Raw genomic sequence first — 27,341 nt, forward strand, 5'->3', positions numbered from 1 at the left:
TGTCATTACATACATACATGTGTATGTATGTATACCCACACAAACACATGAAAACGAAGTGCTTTAGTCTTTCTACATTTTTAGCGATATCCAAAAATTTCTTGCTAAGAGATTGATGGCCTGAACTAACCATCTCGCAACAGTCAGCAGTGAACGAGTTTTAGCTTCAAATGCAACCTCATCGAATTCGGTGCAGCGGATGCGGAGAAAAATGGCAAGTAGATAGCGATTTGATATTAATCACTCTCATTCCAAAATTTGTCCACCTGTTTTCCTTAAGCAACAAAGTCGTACTTTTGCCCTAAAAGGCGAATCATATCGATTGTGATAGCGAATTAGACAGCTGTACTAAGCAAGGTTAGTAGTTTTCATCGGCTGTATAAGTTGCAGTAAACATTCGCTTACTAACTAAATTAACAAGCATGTTGTCCCGTACGCACAGGCAAGCATGAACAGATCTCACTCTGTGGACCAAGGACGCGCGCTGTCGGAATGCTGGAGTGAGTAAGTGCGGTAGCAGGAGCGAGCGAATTGACCTTTGTGCTGCCTTTAGACTCAACGCTTCTTCGAAACTTGAGATAACGCGGCCTCCAAACTATGCGTGCGAGAACACAGCGCACACAAAGCCATCACGGCCATTGTAGCCTTTGTACTCGCTGTGGATCACATTCCAAATAGAGCGCGCATGGCTGCACTAAGCTGCGCCATGAGCAGCAACAGCAGAGTTAGCGCGCTCACCTGCCTCTCTCTTAGTGCGCGATCAACTCCTTCTACCCCCTTTTCGTACACAACGCTGGACGAACGCAAAGACAGCGTGTGTCAAGCCACCCTCCTACTTGGATAACCCTCTTCTGCTTTCCCTATAAAACTGGAATAAAGCGTCCGTCAAGCCACCATCCTTGGCTAACCCTCCCGCACTTTCACTATAAAACCGAAATTCAGCGTCCATCAAGCCATCATTCTTGGCTAACCCATTCACGCTTTCTCTATAAGACTGAAATACAGCGTCCACCAAGCCATCATCCTTCTTGGCTAACCCTCTTGCACTTTCCCTATAGAACAGAAATGGAAATGTCACGTTTTTCAACGCATTTCCTGATATGAGAAAACAAAATCAATAAGAAAAGGCGGGGCACTTGTAATAAACAGTTCATTTTATTGCTCGACCCTAACCACATTAGGACCGTGCGCTTCCCAGAGAGATGGTCTTCTTGAAAACAGCGGGGGTTCTCGTTGCTGAACGAAAAAAACCGCCGAATAAATAGGAAAATATGCCACTGCTGTAGATGAGACTGATGATGCAAGTTTGCCCTGGAAATGAAAAGGGGAAGGGGGGGACATATGAACCAACTGCAATGCGGATGTCATCTGTGATTATTTCTCTTACCTTAAACAGGTTCAAAATAAAGTGCATTCAGTAAAGCAATGCATGCACATCTTGCTCGTTTTCTTTACATAATGCAGCAAAACCTCGTTATAAGGAAGTTTAAGGGGGAGCTAGAATTACTTTGTTATATCTACTACCTATGCAGTCAAACCTCGATATAACAAAGTTGAACTTGCAGCGAAAGACTTCGTTAAATCGCGAACTTCATTAATTCGGGTTTTAACGGCAAGTGTGGTGCAGATTGCACCGAGACCAGTGCATCGACATAGCTCACGGCATCCGAGATTCGCTGCGTCCCGCGACGCCGTAAATCTTCAACTCCATGGCTGACCCTGCTTACTGTATCTGCAGCCGGCGCCCAAAAATTAAAAACGAAAGGGTAACAAGATACGGATATTCGTCCTGAACAAAAAAGAATAAAAAAAGTTGCAGTTTCGCCAGAAAGGTGGAGCATTGATGGCGATAGCAAGGACAATAACAGATCTCGCTCGACGACCACCAAAGTCGCTGTCACGGCGCAAGCGAACGCTTCACACCGCGTCTTGGAAACTTGACATTACGTGACCGCCAACACTAGACGTGTGGGTACCCAAGGCGCACGAAGGCACCAAATGTCTCGGCTCGGCCTTTGCACGTGCCGCGGTGCGATCACTTCCAAGGTGCAGGGCCCACGCACGAAGAGACGCAAGCACTAGGAGAAGGCTGACAGGCGCCGCATTGTTGCCCCTCTCCGCCCTCTCGTGGTGCGCACTTGAACACGTTACCGTGGCGCTTTCCCTCCCTACCTATCCCCCTTGCGCAGAAGGAATCGTCAGCTCTCGTGTTTCTCCGAGTTGTTCACCAACGCAACCAATGGCGTAGCGGTGTTTCCTGCATACCGCGCCGCGCCGCGTGCGCTTCGGCGACGTTTTTGCCGCTCAAACTTTTCAGGCAGGAGGGCGCTTCAAATAACTTTTGCCTCGGCCAACGTTCTTATAGCTCTTTTCTAGATTTACTATCCATGCAGGCTCCCAAGTACATGGCTGAAATGGCTGAAAACTTTGTTAGATCGAAGCCGTGTCACGAAATTAGTTCGTTACATTGCGAATTACAATAAATCGAGGTTTGACAGTATTATTGCACGTACAGTCGACCACAAAATGTGACATAACACGAAACCTGAGAAAAAGTTGAATACATGTGCAGCCTCACAACACAGCCTAGTGTTCGCATTTGCAGCCTCTACCAGTACACGTGAAAAACATCGCGATGCTTGGTTTTACTGACCGATGTTACAGGCTGCTCGCAAATTGAACCTTTTCTGAGATACCGTAGTCCGTAAACTTTTGTCGTTGACTGTACTGCACTGTGAATCTATATGGGGATTTCAAGGGGAATTTCACATCATTTGTTCATTCCATTATTTCGTTATATCTAGTTTCGTTATAACAAGATTTGACTCTATATAGGACATATTGCTGCTTTTGACTGGTAAAGCAGTGCTGATATCAAAATGAGTACTTCAACAGTCTAAAACCCCTTCAGGCAATGTGTGCATAACTGTGCATGCTAAGGTAAGACAATGCATCAAGAGCAAGAACACTTAATAAGATAATGACATTACAAGTTGAATAAACATGTGTAAACCGTCTTAGTAAGACAAGTTGGAACGTAAATGGTTGGGTTCTTGCTCTCGGTGTCAGTGTGTCGCCATGTGGTGGATTCATTCCTTTCATTGTTTTTTGCAATGTTTTATGCCTGGCATTATGTTTAAGCAGTTGGATAGGTGCTCCTCCAAGTATCCTAGACGTTAAATAATAAATGACGTTCTCGCGTCTGACATTTCTGTCGAGAGCTCTTGCACAAAGACCACATCGTGTAAACTTGACGAAATACAGTGACGGTTTGAAATTTATGAACATGTTATCAAGCTGCATGCTATACACGTTATGACGCTGTGGTGAAACTAAATCTTCAATGGATAGAATTATCTGGCACCTGAAGGGGGGAATCTGCCAGAGGAAAACCTTTCGAAATGGTGCAAGAATTTTCCAAGCCAAAAAATTGCTTCATCCTTCCTATTAAATGCCAACTGCAACAAAATTTCACTCCATATATTATAAATCGCAATATATACCAATTAATCAAACTCGGCAAAGCTGCAGAGCTGACAATGGTGTAGTTCTAAAGCAGCCTTTAGGCCGCACCGTCAGACGCAGTGTCACAGCCATCACAAATTGGCAACACAGCACGTTTTTGTGAAGGCTGCTGTTTGTTAATTTTGTGCTTGACTACAACCTAGAGCAATATTATCAGCCAATCATTTTCGCAAATATATACTACTACTTTTGTGAGATTTTGCACGATTCAGCACCGGATGCACCGGCCTAATCAGACGCCAGAGTCTATAGCGCTGTGTCAAGCTCGTTATCTGCGTACGGTGCCAGGAACGCTGTCGGACACATACTCCGACGAGTCCGCTGCAGTTCTCGTGAAAGCGATATGTAGTAGTACTTCTAGAAGTGAGCGCTCGAGAATACTGCCCTGTGTGCCTGGTATGTATCTGCAGCCAACGCAGTGCAAGTGGTGATGGCGACACACTTCTATCAACATGAAAGCTCGTTGAAAAAAAAAAAATCTGTTTGTAACAGTGAATTCGGCGTGTTCCATTATTTCTGATCTCCTACGTGGTGGGCATGCTATACATTTTCTTTTATGAAGCGGGGGCACGTTACATCAGGTATACTTTGATTTTTTTTTGTTTTACTTTAGGCCCTCGAAAATTGGGTGCATGTAAGAATTGGGTAAACACGGTAATTGCATCCAGCAACTCACGATACTCTCAGCATCCATTATACTGAGCTTTTACTGTATTAGCTACCCATGTTCGCCAAATAAAATAAAGCTGAAAATGATAACGTTTAACACAAGGTGCTGGTTAAAGGAAAGGCAAGTAGTGGAATTACTAACCGTTTGTAGGTGCAAACCATGAGTGTGCAAGCTGCGTGATGAGCGGCTATTACTTGTCAGTGAGCTGCCTTTGATGATGATGTGGTGGATGACCTCGACGCTTTGCTTAACTGAAAGAGTAATCAACATAATTTATGTCACAACCCTTGAAAACACTGTTTCTCTAAAAGATCAAGCAAGGTTTCAGAGCAGGCTGGTTGACATATTCCATCACTAGTACACTTTGCAGTGCTTCAAGTCTATTAGTAACAGTCACAAAAAAAAAATTTCAAAATGATCTGTCTAAGATTATTCAGTGAAAAGGATTTTGTTTACACCTTAAGCAGGTCAGCCGTCACAGTTAGTCGTTTTTCCAAAACCAAAACATCAGATAACAGAATATGCACTCCATTGGCCACAAAGGTGGTAAACAAAAGTACTGCGTCTATAAAATTTTGATTGAGGAGGTAACACATGCCTTTGGGAGTGCTTTGTGCTCATTAATTTTTCACTAGAAGGTGCATCACGTCTACAGCTCTGCTTAGCTTAGATTACTGGTGCTTTATTTTGCCAGTATAAAGCGTCTTTTTCGAGGTCGGCCTTCCAATCTGTAGTTCTGACTGCTAACGTGAAACACATATCTTGACGGCTTCCTTGTGCACAAAAATCAGTCTTTTTGCTGTTTTGTAGTTCAACCACCTTAAATGCTACAACCACCTGGTCTTTACGATAGGAAATTGTAGCCTTCAGACAAATTTAAAAACTTTCTTTTGAAAGGTTGTTACGTACCCTAACTTATGAGTCCCATGTCACATGTATCAAACACACATGTGAAACACAAAAATACTCCCATAACTCCAGCAAACACAGAACCAATGCAGATGAAACCTGTCGCACTTGAATAAGTCAAATTCTAGGAACTACTATTGAAAGTTTGCATGAGAAAGAGCCGGTATATATATACCTTGCCCTCTGATGTTGTCATTAGGCAACTATTAGATGGAGCAGCATGGCCACTTCTTTCTTACGGAGTTGCATATGTGCGAAGTGTACAAGCAACAATGCTACGGTTGTCAGCTTAGCACCACACTGTGTCTGCTTGTTGCCTTCTGTGTCCCATTTTCCCACTGTTTATTCAGGATACTACAGGAAACCATTTTATTTTTGCCTACACCCTATATTCTTGACGTGACAAAGACTTGAGGAAAATAAAGCAGACATGCAACACACAACATGTGAACTGTGACAACTTAAATTGCTTGACACACTTCCGCATCTGTTTTCCGTATGTGTGCCTTTCACGCCGTCTGCGTCTTTCAGAGAATCCCCGCACGGCATTTGAAAGATATTAGTGGAGGAAAAAAAAAGGATGCACACACACAGGTCGAAAAGGCAAACACAAGCGCAACTTTTCACTGTTTAGTTATCTCAAACACAACGAATTTCATTCAAATCAGTTCAGTGCCTGTTTTGTAAGAACATTTCTGTGCGTTCCATCTAGTACTTTAATAGTGAAAACATAGTTCGCACCCAGCCAAAGCTTACTCTTAAACGCTACGTTTGAAACATGGAAATGCACTCAATGTTTCATCTCAATATTTTTTCTTTTTTTTTTCTTTTCTAAATGCCTTACAGGCTCAAAAGGGTATTGCACAATGGAGTAATAAATCAACTGTGATCATTAGAACTTGCAGATCATATAACTACAAATTTTACAACAATCATGCAAAAACTACAGAAAGAACGAGGAGGGGTAGAAAAGGAAGAGTCATCAGTAGTAAATTAGTGTCAATTAATAACCAGCAAGCCAAATCATTACACTCCAGTGTTACAGGTGAATAAGTGCGTAACATTTCTGTGAGAAAAATAAAGGAAAAAAAAAAGAAAGAACTGCTGCCAGCTGCAAGAATGGCTAGTGTCGCACGTTATCCAAGATAATTCTAGCAACAATGAAGCAACAAACGAAGTGAGGACAATTCGCATCTAAAAGGAATACTTAGCATACCTTTGTGGCAGGACCGGCAGCCTTTGACAACACGGAACCGCTGGCTTTAGGCAGCGCGTCCTGTCCATTGGTCATCAAGCCGCTGTCTGAACCGCTGCCGTCGCTGGCCGTCGAGTCGTTGCGCGACCGCGCTCGTCTCTTCTGCTGCCGACCTTTTGTGCCGGCTGGTGGCGACTGCATCAACGTGTCTGCACAAGAGACGAGTGTCGTGCATGCACCGATTAAGCTAATCTATCTGCACACTATTGAACATCTCCAATGAAGAGGCTGCAGTATTAATTTTCTTTTGAATGCTGTGAATGCACCCACTCGACAGCTGCATTATGTTGTATAGCAAGCACATGACCCAAATTAATGTGTTTCTTGCTCTTATAAGACATTTAGGACATTCCCCGCTAGCCCAGTGGCAATGGTGTAGTGCTGCTGATCTTGAGGGCTCATGTTTAATCCTGGCTGCTGCAGTCACATTTCGATGAAGGCAAAACGGAAAAGCTCTTGTGTAATTGAATTTCTGAACACATTAAAGAAACCCAGGTTATCAAAGTTAATCTGGAGTTCCCCACTAGGGCATGCATTGTAATCATATCACGGTTTTGGCACGTAAAACACTAGACCTTCATTTGAATTGAGACGTTCCAGTTCAGAGGAAAGAAAAAAGAACAAGGCGAGACCATCGCGTGAGAATCTTGAAGCTTAGTCACACACACAAAAAAAAGAAATCAAAAGTGCCGAACCACGGAAAAAGCACCCGAGCACAGAATGCTAAGCATGTCATCCCACATGGCTGTGCTGGGTTCGTTGTCTACTGCGCCGCTTGGAAATGCGCTTGGATGTTCAAACACGCAGCTAGTCTTGTGGGTGCTCCAGAGTTAGCGTTGCTGTTGTGACAGCAACAACGTTTTGAAGCATCGACGCTGAGAACGAAAGGCGTCAAATGCGGCAAGCGGAAAGTGAGTGGCTTGGGCTGGAGAAAGCGGCGGCAAGTGGCATTCAAATCTCCGAAGGACCAAGCCACATCTGGCATGTTGTTACCAGAATTCAGCCCGTGGCGTGCGCATTTCCCAAGGTTCCTCAAGCGAAAGCAGAAATAGAACGGTCTCAGAGAGGGTTGCATTGCGAAAAGGCGAACTTCCCGACGTCATGCTCTCTCACAGCGTTTTCTTATCGCCATGCGTTCCGGCATACAATGCGGACCCCTCAGGTGAAACTTCACAAGCAGGTCTCACCACGACTCAAGTGCTGCCACGAACATGGTCTTGTTCTCAACCTGAACCTCGAGCATTGGAACAATTAACAGGATGTGCCAACACATTCCTACCTGCTGCTTTTAGTGTTAGCATCACCACTCTAACAGCAGTCTTCTAGTGGCATGGAATAACCTGCTTGCAGAGCCCATTTTACTCCAGAACAAAGCAATAAGATCAAGTAAGAAACAAACAAATTTGAAGCATCAAGTTCTGCAGCAAGCGGTTTGAAAGTGTAGGGCGCACAAAGACTGACAAAAAATTATGCAGATCCAACGCACATCTTGAAATTACGTGAAGCGAAGCGGTTAATCAAATGCTCTAAATTTACCCATTTCATTCCTGCATCTCTGATGTGAAAGAAACCAGTGCCCAGGAATTTTTTCTCGTGCACCCATGCTACGCAATGCGACACATGCGACAATCCCATTAAATAGATTGTTGGCATCGGCACAATAAAAAGTGTACATGCGATTGCAACCTAATGGTTAGAGCACAGGGCTGCCGCGCTCGAGTACTGAGGTTCAACCGCACCATTGGGCACATAATTCTTTTTTTTTTTTAGGTATGAGCTATTCAGTAAGACCGCAACAGCAGCCATGGTCAGAAAAGTCGGAGAGGGTTTCCAAAGGAAGGTTCAGTTTAAGGAGCTCACCTTGGGCCTCCTGTCGCGAAAGCCGGAATGACTTTGAAAGGAACTGCTGCTTGGCATCCCAGAGCATCTTCTGCCTCTGGACCACGTCTGGATACCTGCACGCACCAAAAAGCCAGCTGAAATTAGCAGTACTTCAATTACAGGAAATGGCATCAACGGCAGGATGTAAAAAGCACGCGGACAAAGCAAAGACCTACAATCACTGTCGAAGCTTCTTGTAAGTATTGAACACTTTTACAGCTCACTTGCTACGCAAGATGCAACAGTTCAGTGCAGTGCTCACGGAATGCAACGCGACAAGTTAGAGCAAGCCAATGCACATTCGTTTCCACCGTCTGCGCTTGATGTGACACTGGCACAACTTTACAATTAAGACAAAAATTGAGGGTTTGAAGTCAATAACCGTATTTGAAAAAGGAATGTCCCTGAAGCCATGGTTTCGACAAGGGGTTTCTGCCCTGATGGAGACGTCATTTCTTGTCGAAAAGCTCGCACCAGCAACATTCCTTGCTCGACCACTGCTCATCACAAATGTGTAATTTTGCCTTGTACGCTTAGCTGTCAATGCTCGTGAACGAGCCCATGAATTTCAGCTTAACTTACTTTGCTATGAAATCTCGATCATAAGGCAGCATAAACTCCCAGCCGTCTGGCGTTGGCTTTGCCATCTCCTCTAGAAGTGTTTTGATGTCTATCACAGGGAGCTGAAATTGGAAAACGAGAACCCATTGAACTCTCATCGGAGGCAACAACTTCAACCCAGGAGTTGTCACCATCAATTCCTAATGAAAGGAAGCATTGTAATGAACTTTGACAATTGGTTTTGGCAATCCTTGTTTAACATTTTAAACAGCTTCAGTTTCCTTTGAAAGAAAAGAAAAAAAGTACAAATGTACCTCTACAAAATGTGCGTTTTACTATACTGAAATGCGACTAAACTTTTAAATAGATTCTTCGGACAAAATTTTTGGGCTCTTTTTTGTTTCGAACAAAGTTTTCAAAAAGCTATGCCCTCGCCTACTGGAATGCAACAGGCTACTTAGGGCTAGCTCCAGAAAGAAAGGACAAAGAAATTAAAATCCAAAAGATAATTCAGAACATCAAAAGGGACATGAGTTCCGAACCTGCTCTTTTTATTTACCTTTTCACTATACCTAATGAAACCATACAACCTTAACAGTTTTATGAGCCGAATTCTAATATGTATGCAACTGCTCTTACAGAAGGCTAACAAGGCTAAGTTAATCGGGATAACTGGCGACTGCAACAACAATGCAACTAAGAATTCTATGTAGTCAATTTCATTCAAAGCAGGGAATGCCATAATGGCTAGAGACTTCTACCAATGCATGCATGCACAGCAGCGTATCGTGCATAAGGAAAAGTGCAGATATACACCATATAACTCAATGTAACAGTAATGGCAAGCTTTCAAGAATATTTCTGAAATCATTTACAACACAAATTGAAAATCCACTTCCTAGTTACTAGGTTTCTACTTTTTCTTTAAATGCAACAAATCTCCTTAAAATCACTGCAGTCATTGCTGAGAAAAACGACTTCTCTATTCCCAGATATTTATATAGGAGCTCTCAAGCTAAAGCTTCGTCTTAAAAAGACACTAAAGGCAAATATTATGTCAAGCTGAAGTGATAGATTAATGCTCAAAAACGTCTAAGGCTTGAATAATACTAAGAACAGAGTTTTATCAAATGAGAAATTCAGGTATATGTAGGATACAATCTGAGACTCTACTGGGAATTTCTAGTAGTGCTGGCCCGACGAAGTCATAATGCCTCGTTATAACTGTGCCACTAGAACTCAAGCACTGATAATAAAAAGATTATTGCACTGCATTATATGACGGACTCTAATTCTTTAAAATCTAATTATTTAATTCTACTTGATTCTTTGAACTAATTGACATTACCCTTGACAATGACGCATTCACAAACAAAACGTGTGCGTCACGCACAAACAGCCCGAAGGCTCATAAACAATGCGTGACCCGACATGACCTTACGCCCACAAGTTGCGGTCGTGACCCATCAAGTACCTATTCTGTAGACAGCATCGCAGATCCCAAACAACTACACAACAAAATGCACGGATTGAGATTTCTACGGCCATACTAGTACTTGCATAGCTTCGATACTGTTGCCTGCCAAGTAAGAAATGGAGTATAGATGCACGACGAGATCACAAAAAGCATAAGGATAAGAAAAATAATGATTAAAAGAAAAGTAATACTCACCCTCACAGTGTCGGCAAACTTGGCCTGTGTGACAAACCTCGACTGAGTGAAGAGGAACATCTGAAAACGTACCCGAAGCAAACTTGAAATTAACTGGTAAAACATGTGCTCTAAAATAACTTTACCTCTCTCTTCAGGAAGTGGCATACAATAAAGATCAAGCCCCTCCCTCCCACCCTCGCGTGCACTTTAGTGCATTACCACGGGCTCGCACCACTTTCACATTCCTCTTGCTCGTGCAGGAAGCCACCATTCTTCTCGGCTTACCATCTCCAGGTTTCACTCCCACCCAAAGCATACAGCGAGCGCATGGTGTGCGATAGGATCTTATTGCACTTGGATTTTATTCGTAACATGATTCTGCTCCGCATCAACGGTCGCTCTTCATCCCGTGGTGCACGATTTCAGAGGTGCGCTCGCAGGCGGCGGCTTGTAATTCAACTATTTGACCATTTGCGTCCTCGGAAGTTTCTATTTATTGTCTCAGCATCTTTTCACAGCACCAGTGAAATTTCGTTATATTGAAATCGTCTACGAACACACTTCATTATGAGGTCTTAAATACATGGTGTTCTATGAACAAGATAAAAAAAAGTTAAATACTTTGTTATACAGAGAATTTCGTTACATTGAAGTTTGTTATATCGAGGTCTGTATGCAACATCATTTTCTTCAACTGCACGTCGTCCTTCGGTACTACCCCCCCTTGAGCACAAGTATACGGAACACAGGTCCAAAATAAAAACTGAATTTCTCAGCAACTCCGACCGACAAATTGAAATCGACAAATGCACTGCAGTGTTTGGTATGCCAAGCCTGAACTGCAGCCTTCACTTTCAGGTTACATGCCAAGGCATTGACAATATTCACTATTCACAGAACCCCTGGTCTGCCCACTTTTGAACAAGTGTGTACATTTAACTTGCGTTTTTGTCATGTCCGTTATATTAGTCAGCAATTCAAAATTGTAAACGTTAAATGCTCATCATTATATGCACGGGTGTTTCTTCCCCATTTTCCAATCTTACTCCTACCCACTCATTTGACAATGAAATGCTCCAGAAGAGGCGGTGATGAAAGTTTTCAACGTTCCCGATATCATCACACAACTTGTTCTACCAACAATGTAACTGTAAAAAATACATGTGCCAACTCACCAAAAAGTCACGTGCTCGGCACATCGTGTCAGCTGGAACGCCTGTCTTAGCGCTGAAGCTATCCTTCGGATAGAGGACGTCACTGCAGCATGCAAAAAGAGAAGTATTACTATAACCTTTTTTTTTTTACTTACAATAAACTGCTTACACACAGACCACGCTACTGGCATGCAAAACCGTTATAACAAGCTAGTTAAAAAGATAGCTAAGAGAAAAAAACAGCTCTGCTGCAGTACAGCAGAATCTTGGTGCTTTTTTTCCCAAGGGAATGTGAAACAGAACGTAACAGCTCTTAATGGCTGCTAGTTCAGTTATTACATGTCCTGGTGCAAGTACTGTGACCAGGGATGGCACATGCACACGTGTATAATTAAGGGTCGTGCACTACATTCCATGAGAGTGGCCCACTGCCACTCTCGATGTGCTTCCCCACATAACGTGGCTTTATCGTTGGCACAGCTGACTAAAGAGAACCGCTGATCGTGCAACGCGCGTGAGATCCTTGCCGACCCCAAAAATAAATGTAGCCCTGCGCTTGGCGGATTTGGCCTAGTGCGCGTGGTTCCCGTTAGGTTTTTAACCGCTGCACACTTCTTCGGGTGCTTCGCCCCAACACGCTTTCTCACGGTATGCTTGTGCAGTGCCTGGCTTGTGCAACTTCGGTTGTTTATCGCAAATTTCAGCCACTTGTTGCAACGTACAGTATTTATTTGAATATAAGATTATTACTTTTTCCCCCCCCCCCCGAATCGTTAGCCCCACCTTCCCTGCCTTTAGGTGTGGCTTCACGGCAGCGCGCGCCACCCTGCCGTGAAGCCACACCTAAAAGCAAAATTCGGACATAGCCAGCACTCTGTGTATTGAGGCTACTTTGGAAGAATATGTTATGCTTGGAAGTTTGGATGAATATTTTATGTATAAATAAATTCAGCGTTTCCTTTATGTGTTACTCGAAAAAATAAAAATTTTATTGGAGTTATAAATCCAAATGCTGTGCAATGAGTCGTCAGGAATGTAGCTGGCTTTCACATTTAAGAGGAAGCTTTAGCTCGGGCCCAACTCCGACGCGGCCTATTCAAATACATGTAAAACGCAAAAACGTTTTTATGAAATAACCCCTGGACCGATTTTAATGAAATTTGTTGCATTTGAAAGAGAAAGTTGAATTCTAGTGACTGTTGGAAGCGGAATTTCTATTTAGGGCTTGAATTTTCTTAAAACGATTTTCAAATATTTGACCGTTTGAAAAAAATAGAAGCACAATTTTTAAAAATTGATAGCTCTGTATCAAAAACAGATATCGCGGTTCTGTGAACGGCATCCATTAGATCATTGAAAGCGGACAAATTCGACATGTCATTTTACATCTTACGTGAATTTGTTACGTTGTTTACAAGGGTTCTGAAAAAGCTGTATTTCCATGTTACTAAATTTTTTGAGATTCATGTGTAATATATCAATTTTGTCCGCTTTGGATGTACTATTAGATGCATTTCACAGAATTGTATTATCGTTTTTCCTTTAAGCGTTACGGAGTTGTAAATTTGGCAGTTTTGTTTCTTGGAAATTTCGGATTTTCGCCAGTTTTTAATAAAAGATTGACGCCCTAACTCAAAAATTCGAAACCAACAGTCACTAGACCAAGTTTTTCTTTTAAATGCAACAAACGTCGTCAAAATTGGTGCAGTGGTTGCCGAGAAAAACGAATTCTCTTTTTACACGTATTTAGATAGGAGCACCCGAGCTAAAGCTTCCTCTTAACAGCATCACTGAACATGCTCTAGTGTGAAAAAGAAAGAAAGAGTAAGAATTGGACAGAGTATTTTTTTTTTATTCTTAAATAAGTTATGCAGAAACCACTAAAGATGATTGTCGAAGTAGGTGAACCTTTTTTTTTTTTTTAACTGTCCTTTGGCTCGAGCCGTTTCACATACTGTGTCACCCTTCGCTGATTGATGGGCCACTCCATTTGAAACCACGTCGATAGTGTTACACGGCATGCCAATTCAGAGCAACGCAGATCACACCCCACCGAGTCTCTCTTAGTGCGGCAAACTGCGGATGCATATCCGCCACGGCATGGATATCATCTCAAGGCGTCCTGTCCAATCAGTGATGACGGAGAAAACATTGCTCAACTTCTCGCCATTCACAGTGCTTACTAGATTTGAGGTTTAAGAAACCCATCAAAAACAGAAACAAAAAATTCCATGACGACTACAATATTCCCCAATGCAAAATTTGAGCGCAGCTCTATACGTGTTTTCATTTCACGATATATTGAGGCAAGGAATTTGAGAGAGACATGTAGCAGAGTCGGCGACCTGCGAAAATCTGATCTGCGGGTCAAGCGTGTCAGCCTGTACGCATGACTCATTGAAAGCTCCAGTGTAATTGCTGGTACCGCTTGGCTTCTAGAAAGCACTACACAATTCGCGTCGTGCATACAATCACATTACAAAACAATCGCAAACCACGATAATCGAAATAAGCGCGAGCGAGAGCCGACGTGAGCAGACGATAGTACGAAACGAGCCGTCTAGCCGAGACCAATTATGAGTACGCATCGAGCGGTCGGGCGGGTCCGCACAACACCAGTTTCCCGCGCACACGTCACTGAAGGACGCTCTCAATCGTCTCCGCCGTTCGCGGCTCGCGTCCTTTCATCTGCCTCTCCCCGTTCACTCTTTCATCTTCTGCTGTTGTGTTGATTCGCTCAGTCGTGCCGCCACTTGCTGCAGGAACGGGCCCATTAAGAGCTCCACTCTAAAGATAAAGACACCCACGTGAAAGTCTTCAGAAGCAACTTCTCGACTGCCTTCTCTCTCACCTCTTGACCACCCAACAGCCTTGCACAAGCAGCGCCACCTGCTGCAGAAACCGCACGACAGACGTTGCGTCCGACTTCGGGGGCAGCACCGACATGAGCTTTGCAAAATCCACAACTTTAGCTGGAAAAACAAACAAACAAACAAACCAGTCTTTCAGCGCAGTGCTGATGCTCCGCCATTACCGCTACTGCTCCTGTCACCCAAAGGCTTAGGGCGTGCTCAATGACTGCCGCTGTGCAAACACCTGGCAAGGCTTAGCTGGTACACCCTAAGCTGGCAGCTGCCTGAAAGCATGGCGGTTCTACCGGTATGGGAATGACAAAGCAGAACATGGATATGCCTAAATTTCACCTTTGCGATTTGATCAATTAAAAATATATACTACTGTATTATAAATGTAACAATTTGCAATACTGGTAACAGTTGAGCTTTCGTGCTATGCTAAAACACCCGTAAAGAAAGGTGAAAAATGTTTAAAGTCAGGCGCAAATATCGATCATGGATTCACGCTTGACTACACCAAGAGGGGGCAGACCTGCAAAACTTAAAATTTTATAGATATAACTGTCAAAGCTAAAGATACCAAGATTGGGTGAACACTAAATATTGTTTCACTGCTCAAGAAGCTGACCGTTATATCAATAAACAAATCACCGACATTGTTCTGCAAATATCAAAACATTGTGAATGGCAGTTATTTCATCTAAGGACCCAATCTTGTTCAATTCACCGTTACAAATGTTCACACAATTACGCAGCAGCAACCGTTACAAAAATGTCAGGTGGACAAGTACTAAGGAATACAGTAACGACAACCCACCACTCATAAGCACAGCCTTGATGAGGTCTTGGATCGGGAGCTTGCTCAGTGCATGCATCGAGACCTCCTGCGAGCTTTTGACAGGCGCCTTTGTGCCAGTGCTGCAGACAGAAAAATAGAAGAAAGGATAGTTCGTAGAAAAGAGTAGGAACTGGCACATATGAGGAACATGATAAGCCAAAGATAAACACTTTCGGCAGGGTGTAATGAAGTGAAGAATCCGCCGGCACATTACACATTTCTGTCAATACAGTCGAACCTCAACACAATGAACCTCGATTTAACGAACTTCACTATATAATGAACTATATTCATTTCCCAATCTTAGTTGCATTGAAAACTGTGTATTTATTTTCTTGATTTAACGAAGTAATTTCGTGACACAGTTTTGATTTAACTAAGTTTTCGGCCATTTCGAGCATGTACAGTAAAACCTTGTTAAACCGTGCCCGCTTAAACAGAAGTTTCACTTTAAAAGTATTAAAGTCAAATCCCCGACTCAGCGGCCATTGAACATAATGTGTTTTGTATCCGCATAAACCGTACCAGCTTATTGCGTACGTATCAGTTAACATGTAGCGTTTCCACTTTTCGTTGCGCAAACACGGCGGTGCGTCATCTCCATCGGGTGACCCAGCAGAACAACAAGCCTCAGAAATCAGCACAACGGCCTCCAAGCGCCCTGTGCGTTTGTGCGTTAAGCCCCATCAACGTCAACATCATTTCGGTGCCGTGCCAGAGAGCAATGTGGCGCCAGGCAAGCAAGAACTTGCGTCATGCCGAAACTCGGATATAAAAGAGGCCAGGTGCTTAGCTTAGAAGAAAAATTAGACACCCTTCGTGCTATCGAATGGGACGCGAAAAGTCGGCGCTGGCACGCGACATGAGTCTACTGTTGACTACGGTGTGTGGCATTGGAAATGTGAAGAAGTTGATCGGCAGCGCTGCTGTGACTGCAAAGAGATGTCGGCTACGAGGTTCAACTTTTCACCATCGTTGCCCCTGTTGTTGCCGAAGTGTCGCCTAGCGACAGTGATAAGGACGACACGGAAACCGACAGCACGGGCGATTCAGGCCCGACAGTGGCAGAAGCTGCGCATTACGTCAGCCTCATAAATGTAATCGTCGCGACGAGAACAGCACCCCGCAATGAAAACGTGCCCCGCGGCTTCTGCAACACTACCACACCTGTGCATGGAGAATGTGTAACGCCAACGAGGAATTTGCCATGCGAGTGTTTGCCGAGAAGAGGGGGCCGGCTGAAAAGCTGGCTCACAGCTTCAGCAAGTTTGAGGCCACTGTCATCACTGCTAGGCCGCCGCGGCATTAAACGAAAACAACACGTTTGTCGCACGAAGTAGATAAATACTGCATGTTTTTTTCCCCTTTCATTGCACTCTCTCCGAGTTCCGTTTTTGACAGGTAAGTGGGCAATCTCATGCTATTTCGGTTAAGCAGTACTACCATTCAGTATGTACTTTTTCTGAGCTCCGGCCAACTACGGCTTAACGAGGTTTCGCTGTAGTACTTTGAGCCTGTATGGCTAGTAAATCTAGCAGAAGACTATAAAAATGTCAGCCAAGACAAAAGTTATATCAAGTGTCCTTCTGCATGAAAAGTTCGAGCGCCAAAAACGCTGTCGAAGCATGCACCGGGACGCAGTAGGCAGGCCGCTGCGCCATTTGTCGCGTTGGCAAACGACTTGCGGAGGACGTGGGGCAAACAGAAGCTTGCAGTGCCAGAAGAAACGCGAGAGCCGACGATTCCTTCAGCACAAGAGGGACGGGGAGGGAGTGAACCTGCGGTAATGTGATCAAGCATATGCCGAAGGGGGGAGGGGCAGGAGCGCACACCTATCTGCCTTGTCCTAGCGCGCATGTCCGTGCGGGGGCCAAGCGCTGAATTTTGGAGGCAATCTCTCTGTGGCAAATGCAAAGGAAAAAGACAAAATGAGCTGTGACTTCACGGGCATTTTGTTGCTCCCGCGCATTTAGTGTTGGCGGTCGCGCAATCTCAAGTTTCAGAGACGAGGCGCGAAGTGCCTGATCGCATTGCGACTGTGAGCAAGCATGACACCAATAAAACTACAAACCTTACTTCCATTGCATTACCTCTTTGCTATCGTCGTCAATGTTCCGCCTTTTTGGGGAAACTGACCTTTCTTTTTTTAATTGTTTAGAACGAATATTCATATCTTTTTAGACTTTTGCTTTTCATTTGCGGGCACTAAGTGCGGTCAGCCAGGGCATCAGGTTTACGGTGCCGCGTGACACAACACATGCAAATCTCGGACGCCTCTGTACTGCACGTGCTCATGCTCTTAACTGCACTTCTATGGCCCAACGTTCTTGCAATTTGTTTATAAGTTCTTACTACCAAGAGAGTACTATCCACCAGGAACGCTCTGGGAATTTGGGAAGTTGCTTTCAATGCTGAGACTTTCAAACCTCAAATTAAATAAATTTACAATTTACTGCAGTTTTTCGCTGCAAGTACAACTTCATTATATTGAACCTCGACTGTATCTGCAAAGTAACGACCCTGTCAATCATCACAAGCCAAGACAAGATGGCACTGCATCCAACAACCGGGCAAGGCACGGTAGTTCTGCAAGTGGCATGCAGCCAGTGCTCAAGGGCCTGCACCAAAAAAATCAGACGGCTTTTGTTGGCAGAGGCAATAATGGTGGTTCCCACTGCAAATGTATACCCATACCACTTGCAATAACAAAAGGGTGATTTCATAATTAGTGGCTACCCAGTGTTGAATATCGTTTTATTTTTGACGGAAGCAACGCTGGTGAGGCTAAAGAAATTGATACAGTGAAATGAACTCAATGAACTTGCTGGCTATAGCGTTCTACAGCAAGCATCCCTTAACTCTCTCCATGTGACAGCCTGCAAGTAACACCAATGTCAACGTGCACTAGTACAAAATGACAGTAAATTTGCTTGTCTGGCAGGGCATCAGACAATGAACAGGTTTTAATGCGTCTGCGTAAAGAACCATGTGACACAGAAAATTCGGTGTCAACGTTGGCACAGTTGTCCACGAGGAAAAGTTTCCTTATATATTTACGTATATGTATATGCCAAGCCTTGCTATATGACATGCGGTATACGCGGGTTATATTGCTGCAGATTCTTTCACTAAAGTTGCTCATACCTTGACTTGCATTCTTAACAAAGTTATTCTTCGAAATTTTAACGACGACAGCCCACTAATGTCATGAAACAAAACACCATCAGCGCATGCCTGTTATGTTAAATCTTCTCAGACTTAAATATTAAAAGTGCAAAACAATAACAAAAACCTGAAAATGATGCAATTTTTTTGGCGTGGCTATACACTGCCTCTGGGATCGGCCCACCCAAGAGGCTGCTTTTTTATCAGAGAGCTCACCTTTGAGCATAGTGTTTTCCGCCAGCATTTCCCAGTAAACATTACGGTTACATAGGCTGTAGTTGCCAGGAAGCGTAAGCAGCAGTCAGGGATCCTTGAGTGCTATCGTGTTCTACTCCTGATGGCGAAGCTTAAGTCTCCTCGAAGATTTTTTATGGCCAAAGCCTCTTTCGCGCTTGCTTTGGTTTTGCTTGGCTTGATTGTTGCGAATTCTCCGAGTAAATCAACGCAAAGAGTTAAGGTAGCGAAGTGCTATTCAACGGCAGCAGCATGATTTGCCAACAACACAATTCAATGCAGAAAGACATAATAAATGACATAAGAGAATGCCTTCCTGTGCTGAGCTACAAATGCTGGTTCACAGTTGAAACAAGACCAATTTACAAAATGTAATTTTCACCTAGACACTTTAAATAAAACGCGAGAGGAGCTCATCAGCGCTTAGCTTTGCCTCAGCAATTCTGGCCTTATTCAGCCACCGTGTCTTTCTCAGCAAAGTCCTGAATGTTTCTTCAGTTTTCAATGAATCTTAAGGAAGGCTTCCATCACAGAATTCATGGGACCAAGCAGAGAGTTCGAATTATTTAGCTTTCCAAATAATCAATAGTAGACAACACGCTTTTACCAAAATATTCTTTGGAGACTTAACTATTTAATTAATTAATTCATGCATGTATTTCTTCAGAAGACCTCACAATACTAGAATATGATAGTTGGCTATGGCTACACCTATGGGCCCTAACAGAGGATATGCATAATGCACCAAACTACAGAGACCGGAACGCAAGAAAGAAACCACGCACTTCTCGATGACAAGGTCTTGGAAGTAGTCCTTAAGCGTCCTGGGCAGCTCCGACTCGTCCCGGTCCATTTGTGGGCAGACGAGCATTGCCCTTTCGACACCGGACATCTCGGACTGCAAGCAGGCATAACAGAGCAGTTAGTGGAATGCTCAAATAGATACATTCGTGCCAAATAAACCCTATGAATAAGCTCTAGCTTGAGACACTTTCTGTTACTCTATGCAAATACATGAAAAGTGCAAACAAACGTGTGAGGACGCCAGACACTCTTGTGGTTGTTCCCTATGCTGGGCTTCCCTGCATTCCACACGCTATGGGAAGTCGGTGTCACAGTTAGGCAGCCATGACAAGAGATAGCACGAGTGCTCCAGTGCTAGCACTGCCTGACGGTGTGGATAACTCGAAAACGAGAGAAAGTTGCTCCCTGCTTTTAAGCTGCAGGACAATAGGCATATTATCAGAGTGTCGCTTACGCTCCACTCTGCTCACATTTCGCCTGCTTAGGTGGGCTGCAGAGAACGATATTGGCTACGCTTTTTTAACGAGCACATTGCCCAAAGACGCCAGCAACTTGCAGTCAGCTTGACTGTCTATTTAGCCGCCTATGGCGCATATTGGAACACCAGGCCACTGTTGACAGCAGAAAGGTCGGCACCACAAGGTGCATAATTACACTGCCGACTTTACCGTGACACAAAGGGAAGCGAGAAAGTCCACAACGATGGCGGTCACACAGGCCCAGTCGAGGGAAGTCGCAAATGTCAACGAACAAGTTCACACACCTGTCTACCTTTACATGTGCATTTTACTTGAGCAGTGAAGATCACAATGGCATGTAATTAAATTTTGGTCAGGCAGACAATGCGAGTATACAAAAAGTGCAGCATCTTGAATAGACTAGACGTAAGTGAGGACTGTGCACCGTGGGAAGAAATCGGTGACAAAGCAGCAAGCGGTGTCGATGAAGATGTGGAGGAGTCGTTGCTGCAATTGCTCGCGACAAGCGTCGAAAACCATATTAAAATACGTACTCTTTTTTTCGTTGAATGCCTCTATTTTTGTCTGAATTGCATTATAGAAATGTTTTCTTTTTCTGACCTTCCGAATTTTGGGAGCAGGGAGGACAAGAAATTAGGCGGGCCTAGATACGAGCAACTACGAACCTCACCCAGTTCGGCGTAATTTGCCACCTTTCCAATAATTTGAGATCTGGAGGACCAAGAAAAGTTCTTGCGGCACTCGCTGCCCCGCACCCCCCCCCACCCACTTTCGCCTCTTTGTTTATCCGCCGTCCCTCGCTTTTATTTTCGAGGTGGTTTGCCGGCTTTGCTACAGCCGCGCAGCTGGTGTGAATAGATCTAAGTCGATTGGGCACCGCTAGTATGTCTATACAGTTGGCTCATCAGTGATTGACGACCGTTTGAAAGTTGGGTCACCACATGTTGAACCCAATTCTGTGTGCCTATATCGGCGGCTAATTGGCTCATCTTCGCACCTTACATAATTTGTGCTGCTTTTGTTGCCGTTCCATCTGTCCGCGTAGCATTACCATTTCAACCGGTCCTGTCGACACGGACAATCCTTGCACTAACAGAAGCAGCCCTGGCCAAAGCAGCACCGTTCTGCGAATTGCGGCATTCAGGCGCTGCGAGCATGATCCCCGCATTGAGCAGACATCGGGGAGCACTTGCAGCCACGGCGTCGGCTGAGCCAGACCATGCGCGGCACGCTTGGCGCCCCTTCTACGTCGAAAGCGAAGTGAAATGCTCGCTTCGGTGGCCTCGAGCACAAGGGGCTCCACAGCGCACACGACATCTAGCACTGTGCGAGTCTCTACACAGAATATATTGAATACTTGAAAAATCGAATAGTAGCGTTCGATTCGGGAATTGAATTATTCAGACGCTCACTATTAGATTCAATTTGGTGGTATTCTAGTAACTGCACACCCCTAATAGTAAGTCAACAACAACAACAACAAATAAACAAATAAAAAATAAAGCTAACCCCAAAGTTGTGATACATTGCTTCCACCCATGGCTCGCTTTCCTGCTTCTGGTGGATGAAACGGAATGACTTCTCACGGGCCTTCTTGGCACGGTCTGTCTCCTGGTTGGCAAACCGTACGGTGACTGCCTTTGGCTCGTCAACCTCTTCCTCCTCTTCAGTGGCTGCATAAGCAAAGGGACAAGGGCACGGTCACAGAGAAATTCCGCAATCTGTGCACAGGATTTGCAACTGCTCTTGCAGATGAAAGCTTGAGGGTTTGCAAGACCCGCAAGGCCCTGACAAAGCACTGGCAAGGACTGATTGATTGACTGAGTGACCAGCTGGCAGGCCATTGATCCATCTATAAAACCATTTCATCTTCATCTTTTCATCCTTCTGAAATGCATTCCAAGTATACAGGGAGATTGATAAATTATTTGACTGGCCAATTAGTGGGTAATTGATAAACTGACTCCCAATTACTTGACAATTAACAAGTGATTGACTGACTGACCAGTTGGCACGTAATTTGTGTGACTGGTAGATTAATTTGTGACTTAATGCGTAATTGGTTGACTGGTATTGCATCATTGAGAAATTTATGGGCCATTGACTGATCGGCCAACTGACTGGCAGGTAATTGATAAATTGGCTGAACGAAACAACTGACGGAATGCTGGTTTAACCATCATAAGGAAACCCAACGGCAAAGAGAGATGCTGTTGCGGAAGGCTTTCGACAAACGTTGACCACCTGGGGTTCCTCACCCTGCGCAAAAAGCACAGGAGTTTTGCACTTGGCCCCTGCCTGAATGTGGCTGCCACAGCAAGGATCTGTACCGTCAACTTCGTGTTCAACAGCAGAACGCAATTGCTATAAAGCCAGTCCAGCGAGTTTGCAAGGACTAAGACAAAATTACTTCTGAGAACTTGAAAATGATACACCGTAATAAAAAATAATCGAACTTTTTTTTTTACTGGTTGCAAGCAACAAAAGGTACATATAAAGGCTTAGTATATGAACCAGCACTAACCAATACAAAGCTGCTAACCAGACAGCGTTTGGCTTGGCTTTTGGACTAAACCATCCTTGTGCTCAGATGTCCAAACAAGATTCACTATGCTCAGCCGAAAATGATGTACAATGATGTCCTTCATCACTTCGTGAAGTCTGTTTCTTAAGCCCTTGAAAACAGCTTTTCGAAGTTCAAGAGGTTTCAGTGGTTCCGAGGACTGCTACGAACTCTACGTGCAAGGCTTCTTAACAGTGTTACATCCAACGATGCTTATAAGGTGCATATATTGCATGACGAATTTCCTTTAATTATAATGTTTGCTTGAATGCTGAATGAAAGCTGATCAAGTATGACAATGCGCCCTCAAGACGGGGCACAGCTGTGAGCCAGGAGTTCAGGAAGCATCCCTGAAATTCAGCACACCTGCTTCGGCTGCCTTGGCCTTCTTGTCCGACTGGTCCAGGTGAGGAAAGGACGGCATCATCTGCACAATTGCGCTGAGAGGGGACAGGTGAAGTTCACCTGGGGACAAATAAGAAGGATTCAGTTGTTGCACCATGACACCATAAGTGTAAGTTGACGACAACTTTTGAAAAAAAGAAAAGGAAGGGAGAGAGAAATAAAAAAAAAATAACTATCCAACAATGTGGATGCACATTCCGGGGATGTATTCTGCGAAGATCCCTTTCGGCGATACTATCACCTTGGCACACACAATCAGTGTGTGCCTTCACCATCGGCACACACTGATTGGCTGTTTTAGCAAAACAGGAAAATAAATAGCGCCATCTAGTAGTTCCAATCTATGTCAATATTATGTCACGGTGTCGCTGGGCGCTCCCAACTTATGCCGAATGAACGCACATGCCTTTTAAAGTTTGGTTAGTGGTGAAGTGTAGTAGAGACAAGAGAGAGGGTTTGCAATGCAACAAAGCCCCACCTAAGGGGCAAAATCTGTGGATAACTGGAGACCTCGACTAGTGGCCCTGAGGCATGCATGCGAAAATACAGCAATTATGCATCAACAAAAATTATTTTTAAAAAACTTGTTCACCATTATTTCTGGCCACGAAGAGGTACGAAAAAAAATGAAATGTTACTTCAGCTATAATGTAATAGTACAGCAATTAATAATTCCTTTGTTAAACTACTCACAACCGAACCTTCATTCCAGTACATCAGAAACTTACACGTGAGCCTTTTTTTTTTTCGCATTAAACTCAACGTGGCTTGTATGATACATTGGGCAAGGTTAAATGCAGCATGCAATCTTCCTTACCACTGATCCGGCATATAATTAAACGCCATCAAATGGAAAGTCGCAGTTCTGGGCTTCACAAAAGGGAGGCAAATCAACAGAAAGAGTCCAAACCTGGCCTGAGAATCCCGACAGCATAGTTTTCAGCAGAGCTTGTCGACTTTGTTGACGTCAGAAGCTGCCTATCCATCATGGTACTGTTTTCGAAGAAGCAAGAAAAATGCACACTTAGTACAATCTACACCACAGAAAAATGTTCAAGCAACCCTTGAATTTGCTGAAGAACTTGTAAACCAGCCCCAGTGGGAAAATGTTTACAAACAACACAAAAGACTAAAAGAGCCTATTTCATGTTTACTGCAATACGAAGGCCTCTCCCAGCAACCTCCAATTACCTCTGTCTTGCACCAGCTGACCCGCCCGAATGCCTCCAAATTGCAGGAAAGTTGCAATTTTTTGTAGAAAACGCTATGGATTCGTCTACATGAACAGCATTTTGAAGATAGGCAGAATACACACAATGAAAGCAACATCAAAACAAGCCTAAGATGGCGGCCGCCAGTCACCCCATTCGCAGGTTGCGAGCATGCGAACAAACTGCAACCAAACAAGTTTGGCTACTCTTCGGTCATTTTGCGCCCACCCGGGCGCACGTAATGCCGATATTTAAAATATTTTTTCGAGTAAATTTAGCTGTCAGATTTCGGAGGGATTCATGAATGCGTAAAATTAGCGAAAACACATTTTTCTGAAAATTACTTTTTTCCCTATATTTCTGGCCATTTCAAGAACAATCTCCTCCCTTAATTGGCTGGATGGGTGCTTCCCAAGTATGCCAGCAGACATAAGATAGTTGATGTTCTCATGTCTGACGTCCCTGTGAAGAGTCCTCGCATGGAGACAGACCACTTTCTGTAAACTTGGCAAAACATACAGAAACAACTTAAATTTCTTAAACTGTCCTGCAGCAGTACGCTTTTCACATTTCTGACTATGCAAAAAAGAAAGAAAGAAAAGATGCAGTGAAACTAATCATTCATTTGGCAACTGAAGGGCATAAACAAAAAACGTGCGCCGCCGTTTTCATGAGATACCTCCGCAATTTAATATCTAGGCACAAAACACACGTGGTGAGGTTTCTTGGACAGGTAGTCTACCAATGTAGAGTGATGCAACAGTTCCCTTTAACAACTAGTGCGAAGAAAGAAAAAAAAATCGAGCACAAAAATGCAAAAATGTCAATTCATGTTCACCTTTTGAAAAGTGGCTTTTGATCGGTGGCACGGCCCCCGCTGCCATCTGCATTGGCGGCAAACTGTTCACCACGCAGCCTGTCATAGCTTGAGTCATGCGTGTCAAGGGCGAACTCTAGCTCCACCTGGTGGCAACAGCACGAAACAGCAATAAGCCCGTGCTCTAGACACCCACGACAAATTACCAACAGACACCCCATGCAGTCTTTAGCAAGCGAGCCCAACCAATAACAGATAAGACCAATACAGTGGCAAGAACACCATTAGTAACATGCATTTTTCATACATTGGTATTTAGAATGATGAAAAAGCCCATGAAAAGGAACACGAAACACAACTGTCATATGCCAAGCAGCAACTGAAGTAATCAAAGTAAAAAACACGAATGAAAGTATACTGGTTTGAGCGAGTTAGCACAATATTTCAAAACGGTAGGTTTTTTTTGCACACAAACTATGGGACGGTGGCAAGAGACGAGACGGGCACAAGCATCACATAACAAAACACAAGACGCTGCCTCATCTCTGCAACTATCACAGCCAAACACTGCATGATATTCCGGTCTGCCAATCACTGGCAGCCCACTGGAGACTTGTTGGAAGGTTCCACAACGTGGCATCAGTTTTGTCACGTGCAAGCTGCCTGCAAGCAACTGATAAAACAATGTACAACAGCTGGCGCCACTGCAGTTTCGTGTGGTTAGACTGCCATGCTGTTTCCATCTATCATTTACAGGGACTGCCTTGATGAATTGCGGGACCAGTATGACTTAAAGCGTTTAAGAGCTGAACTTCAGATGAAGGATAGCCGGGTGACAAGGATGTCCTTATCTTGGCTCCCATCTGTCCACATGCAGATCGGCTGTGAGCTTGCTTATGGCTATGCACCAACTTTGTCTAATACCATTCGGTATTCTACAGGTCTGGGAGGCCACTCAGTCTCTATAAAGTAGCAATGGCACAGGGATCTCGTATGCTACCTGCTGCACAATCCAGGTAAATGCAGGCAAGCTCTGGACAGGATTCAGTCGTACCAAAGTTCCTCATGTGGGTAGCACTACCTAATGTGAAGATGAGGAAGCTAGGGGTATTGTAACGAACTAACATCAGCCAGACAGAATACCTTGTGCTGTTTTGGCTTAACCCTTGCGGCAACGCAGTGGTCCTCATTGTAGGAGCGGCCGACCGACCGATGCGGATACTGAAGGAGGTAGAGGTTGTCAGCCAGGGCCTTTGATATGTAAACGTCCAGCTGAAACAAATAAACATTGATTGATTACCAATTTGTTGGGTTTAAACATTGCCAGGCAACAACACTGGAGGGGAGCGGGGTGGGAGGGGTCTTTGACAGATGCCGCAGTGGAGGGGGCTAGACAAATTTTGGGCGCCTGGTGTTCTTTGTTGTGCACCCCAATTCTCACTATACGGGTGTGAATGAAACCTGCCAGTGCCGCATAACGCCCATCAGCAGAAAATCGCGGCAACCAAGTCAAGAGAGATGGGTGAAACAAACATAACAGCCAACAGACAGACAAACAATGGCAGAGAGCAGAGTGATGTTAGCTTGCAAGCGATGACTACTAGCTAGTGCAATCTGTGTCTCGTGGGTTGAAATTAACGGGTTCTTCACTCGCCTCTTGCGCAAATAAGTTGCACCGCTTATATTCACCAATTAAACATTCCATGTTGTAACGCCGCCTCTTTTATCAAGCAACGCAACAGCCAGTGAGGCCACGGTGAGGGAGAGTGGCAGGAACAGGCGACTTTGGATCTGCAAGTCGTGACAACAGAAGCAAGCGCTGGAGACAACACATGTAATGTGAAACAGGCCGCCAGCACTAATGTGATGAAGACCGCCGTGCGAGAGCAACGCAGGCGCGGCGAGATGATGTGTTCTCAGCTGATCGCTTTGGGATAACATGAGGCTGCCGCTTCGATTCCAGCGAGTGCCCGTGCCAATAGAATGACACGGCGTGGGAAGCGTTCCGTGATAGTTGTATACTACGCTCAGACAGTAACGCGCAATTGAAAAACTGACCACCCGCAACCTACCCCGGCACATTTCACAAAACTGCTAAATCACGTATTTTCTGTTTTTGTTTCTGAAGACGTTTACCAACTGTCACAACGTCTACGATCGAGCTAATAATACAAACTGCCCCTCCTGACGTATCGTCGAACGCAAGGCCATTTTCCTCACAGGTGCTTACAAACTTACGTGACTTACCATTCTAAATGATTTCTTTGAATTGCGCTATCGAAACTTCGGGTTTGTGCGCCAGCGCTGGCAAAGAACGACGCTAGGTGATTACGCCGACGCTGCAGCAGCGTACATTTCGAA

The 27,341-nt window shown here is 44.3% G+C and overlaps 1 protein-coding gene across 1 annotated transcript in view; it reads right to left on the reverse strand.

Moving 5' to 3' along the window:
• Window positions 1-1,133: 1,133 nt before the first annotated feature.
• LOC142589988 (DNA-directed RNA polymerase III subunit RPC5-like) overlaps window positions 1,134-27,341 on the reverse strand; it is a 31,714-nt gene continuing 5,506 nt past the window's right edge. The window contains exons 3-17 of the mRNA XM_075701770.1: window positions 26,124-26,252; window positions 25,002-25,126; window positions 23,863-23,945; window positions 22,914-23,012; window positions 21,494-21,657; window positions 19,487-19,599; window positions 15,282-15,382; window positions 14,461-14,581; window positions 11,631-11,712; window positions 10,474-10,533; window positions 8,823-8,923; window positions 8,220-8,314; window positions 6,321-6,508; window positions 4,337-4,446; window positions 1,134-1,311 (exon numbers count right to left, since the gene is read on the reverse strand). Coding sequence (XP_075557885.1) covers window positions 4,393-4,446; window positions 6,321-6,508; window positions 8,220-8,314; window positions 8,823-8,923; window positions 10,474-10,533; window positions 11,631-11,712; window positions 14,461-14,581; window positions 15,282-15,382; window positions 19,487-19,599; window positions 21,494-21,657; window positions 22,914-23,012; window positions 23,863-23,945; window positions 25,002-25,126; window positions 26,124-26,252 — 1,515 coding nt within the window. The 3' untranslated portion in view covers window positions 1,134-1,311; window positions 4,337-4,392. The remainder of the gene's footprint in view (window positions 1,312-4,336; window positions 4,447-6,320; window positions 6,509-8,219; window positions 8,315-8,822; window positions 8,924-10,473; window positions 10,534-11,630; window positions 11,713-14,460; window positions 14,582-15,281; window positions 15,383-19,486; window positions 19,600-21,493; window positions 21,658-22,913; window positions 23,013-23,862; window positions 23,946-25,001; window positions 25,127-26,123; window positions 26,253-27,341) is intronic.

Source organism: Dermacentor variabilis, chromosome 8, assembly GCF_050947875.1.
Source record: "Dermacentor variabilis isolate Ectoservices chromosome 8, ASM5094787v1, whole genome shotgun sequence".
In the NCBI taxonomy this organism is placed as follows: domain Eukaryota; kingdom Metazoa; phylum Arthropoda; class Arachnida; order Ixodida; family Ixodidae; genus Dermacentor; species Dermacentor variabilis.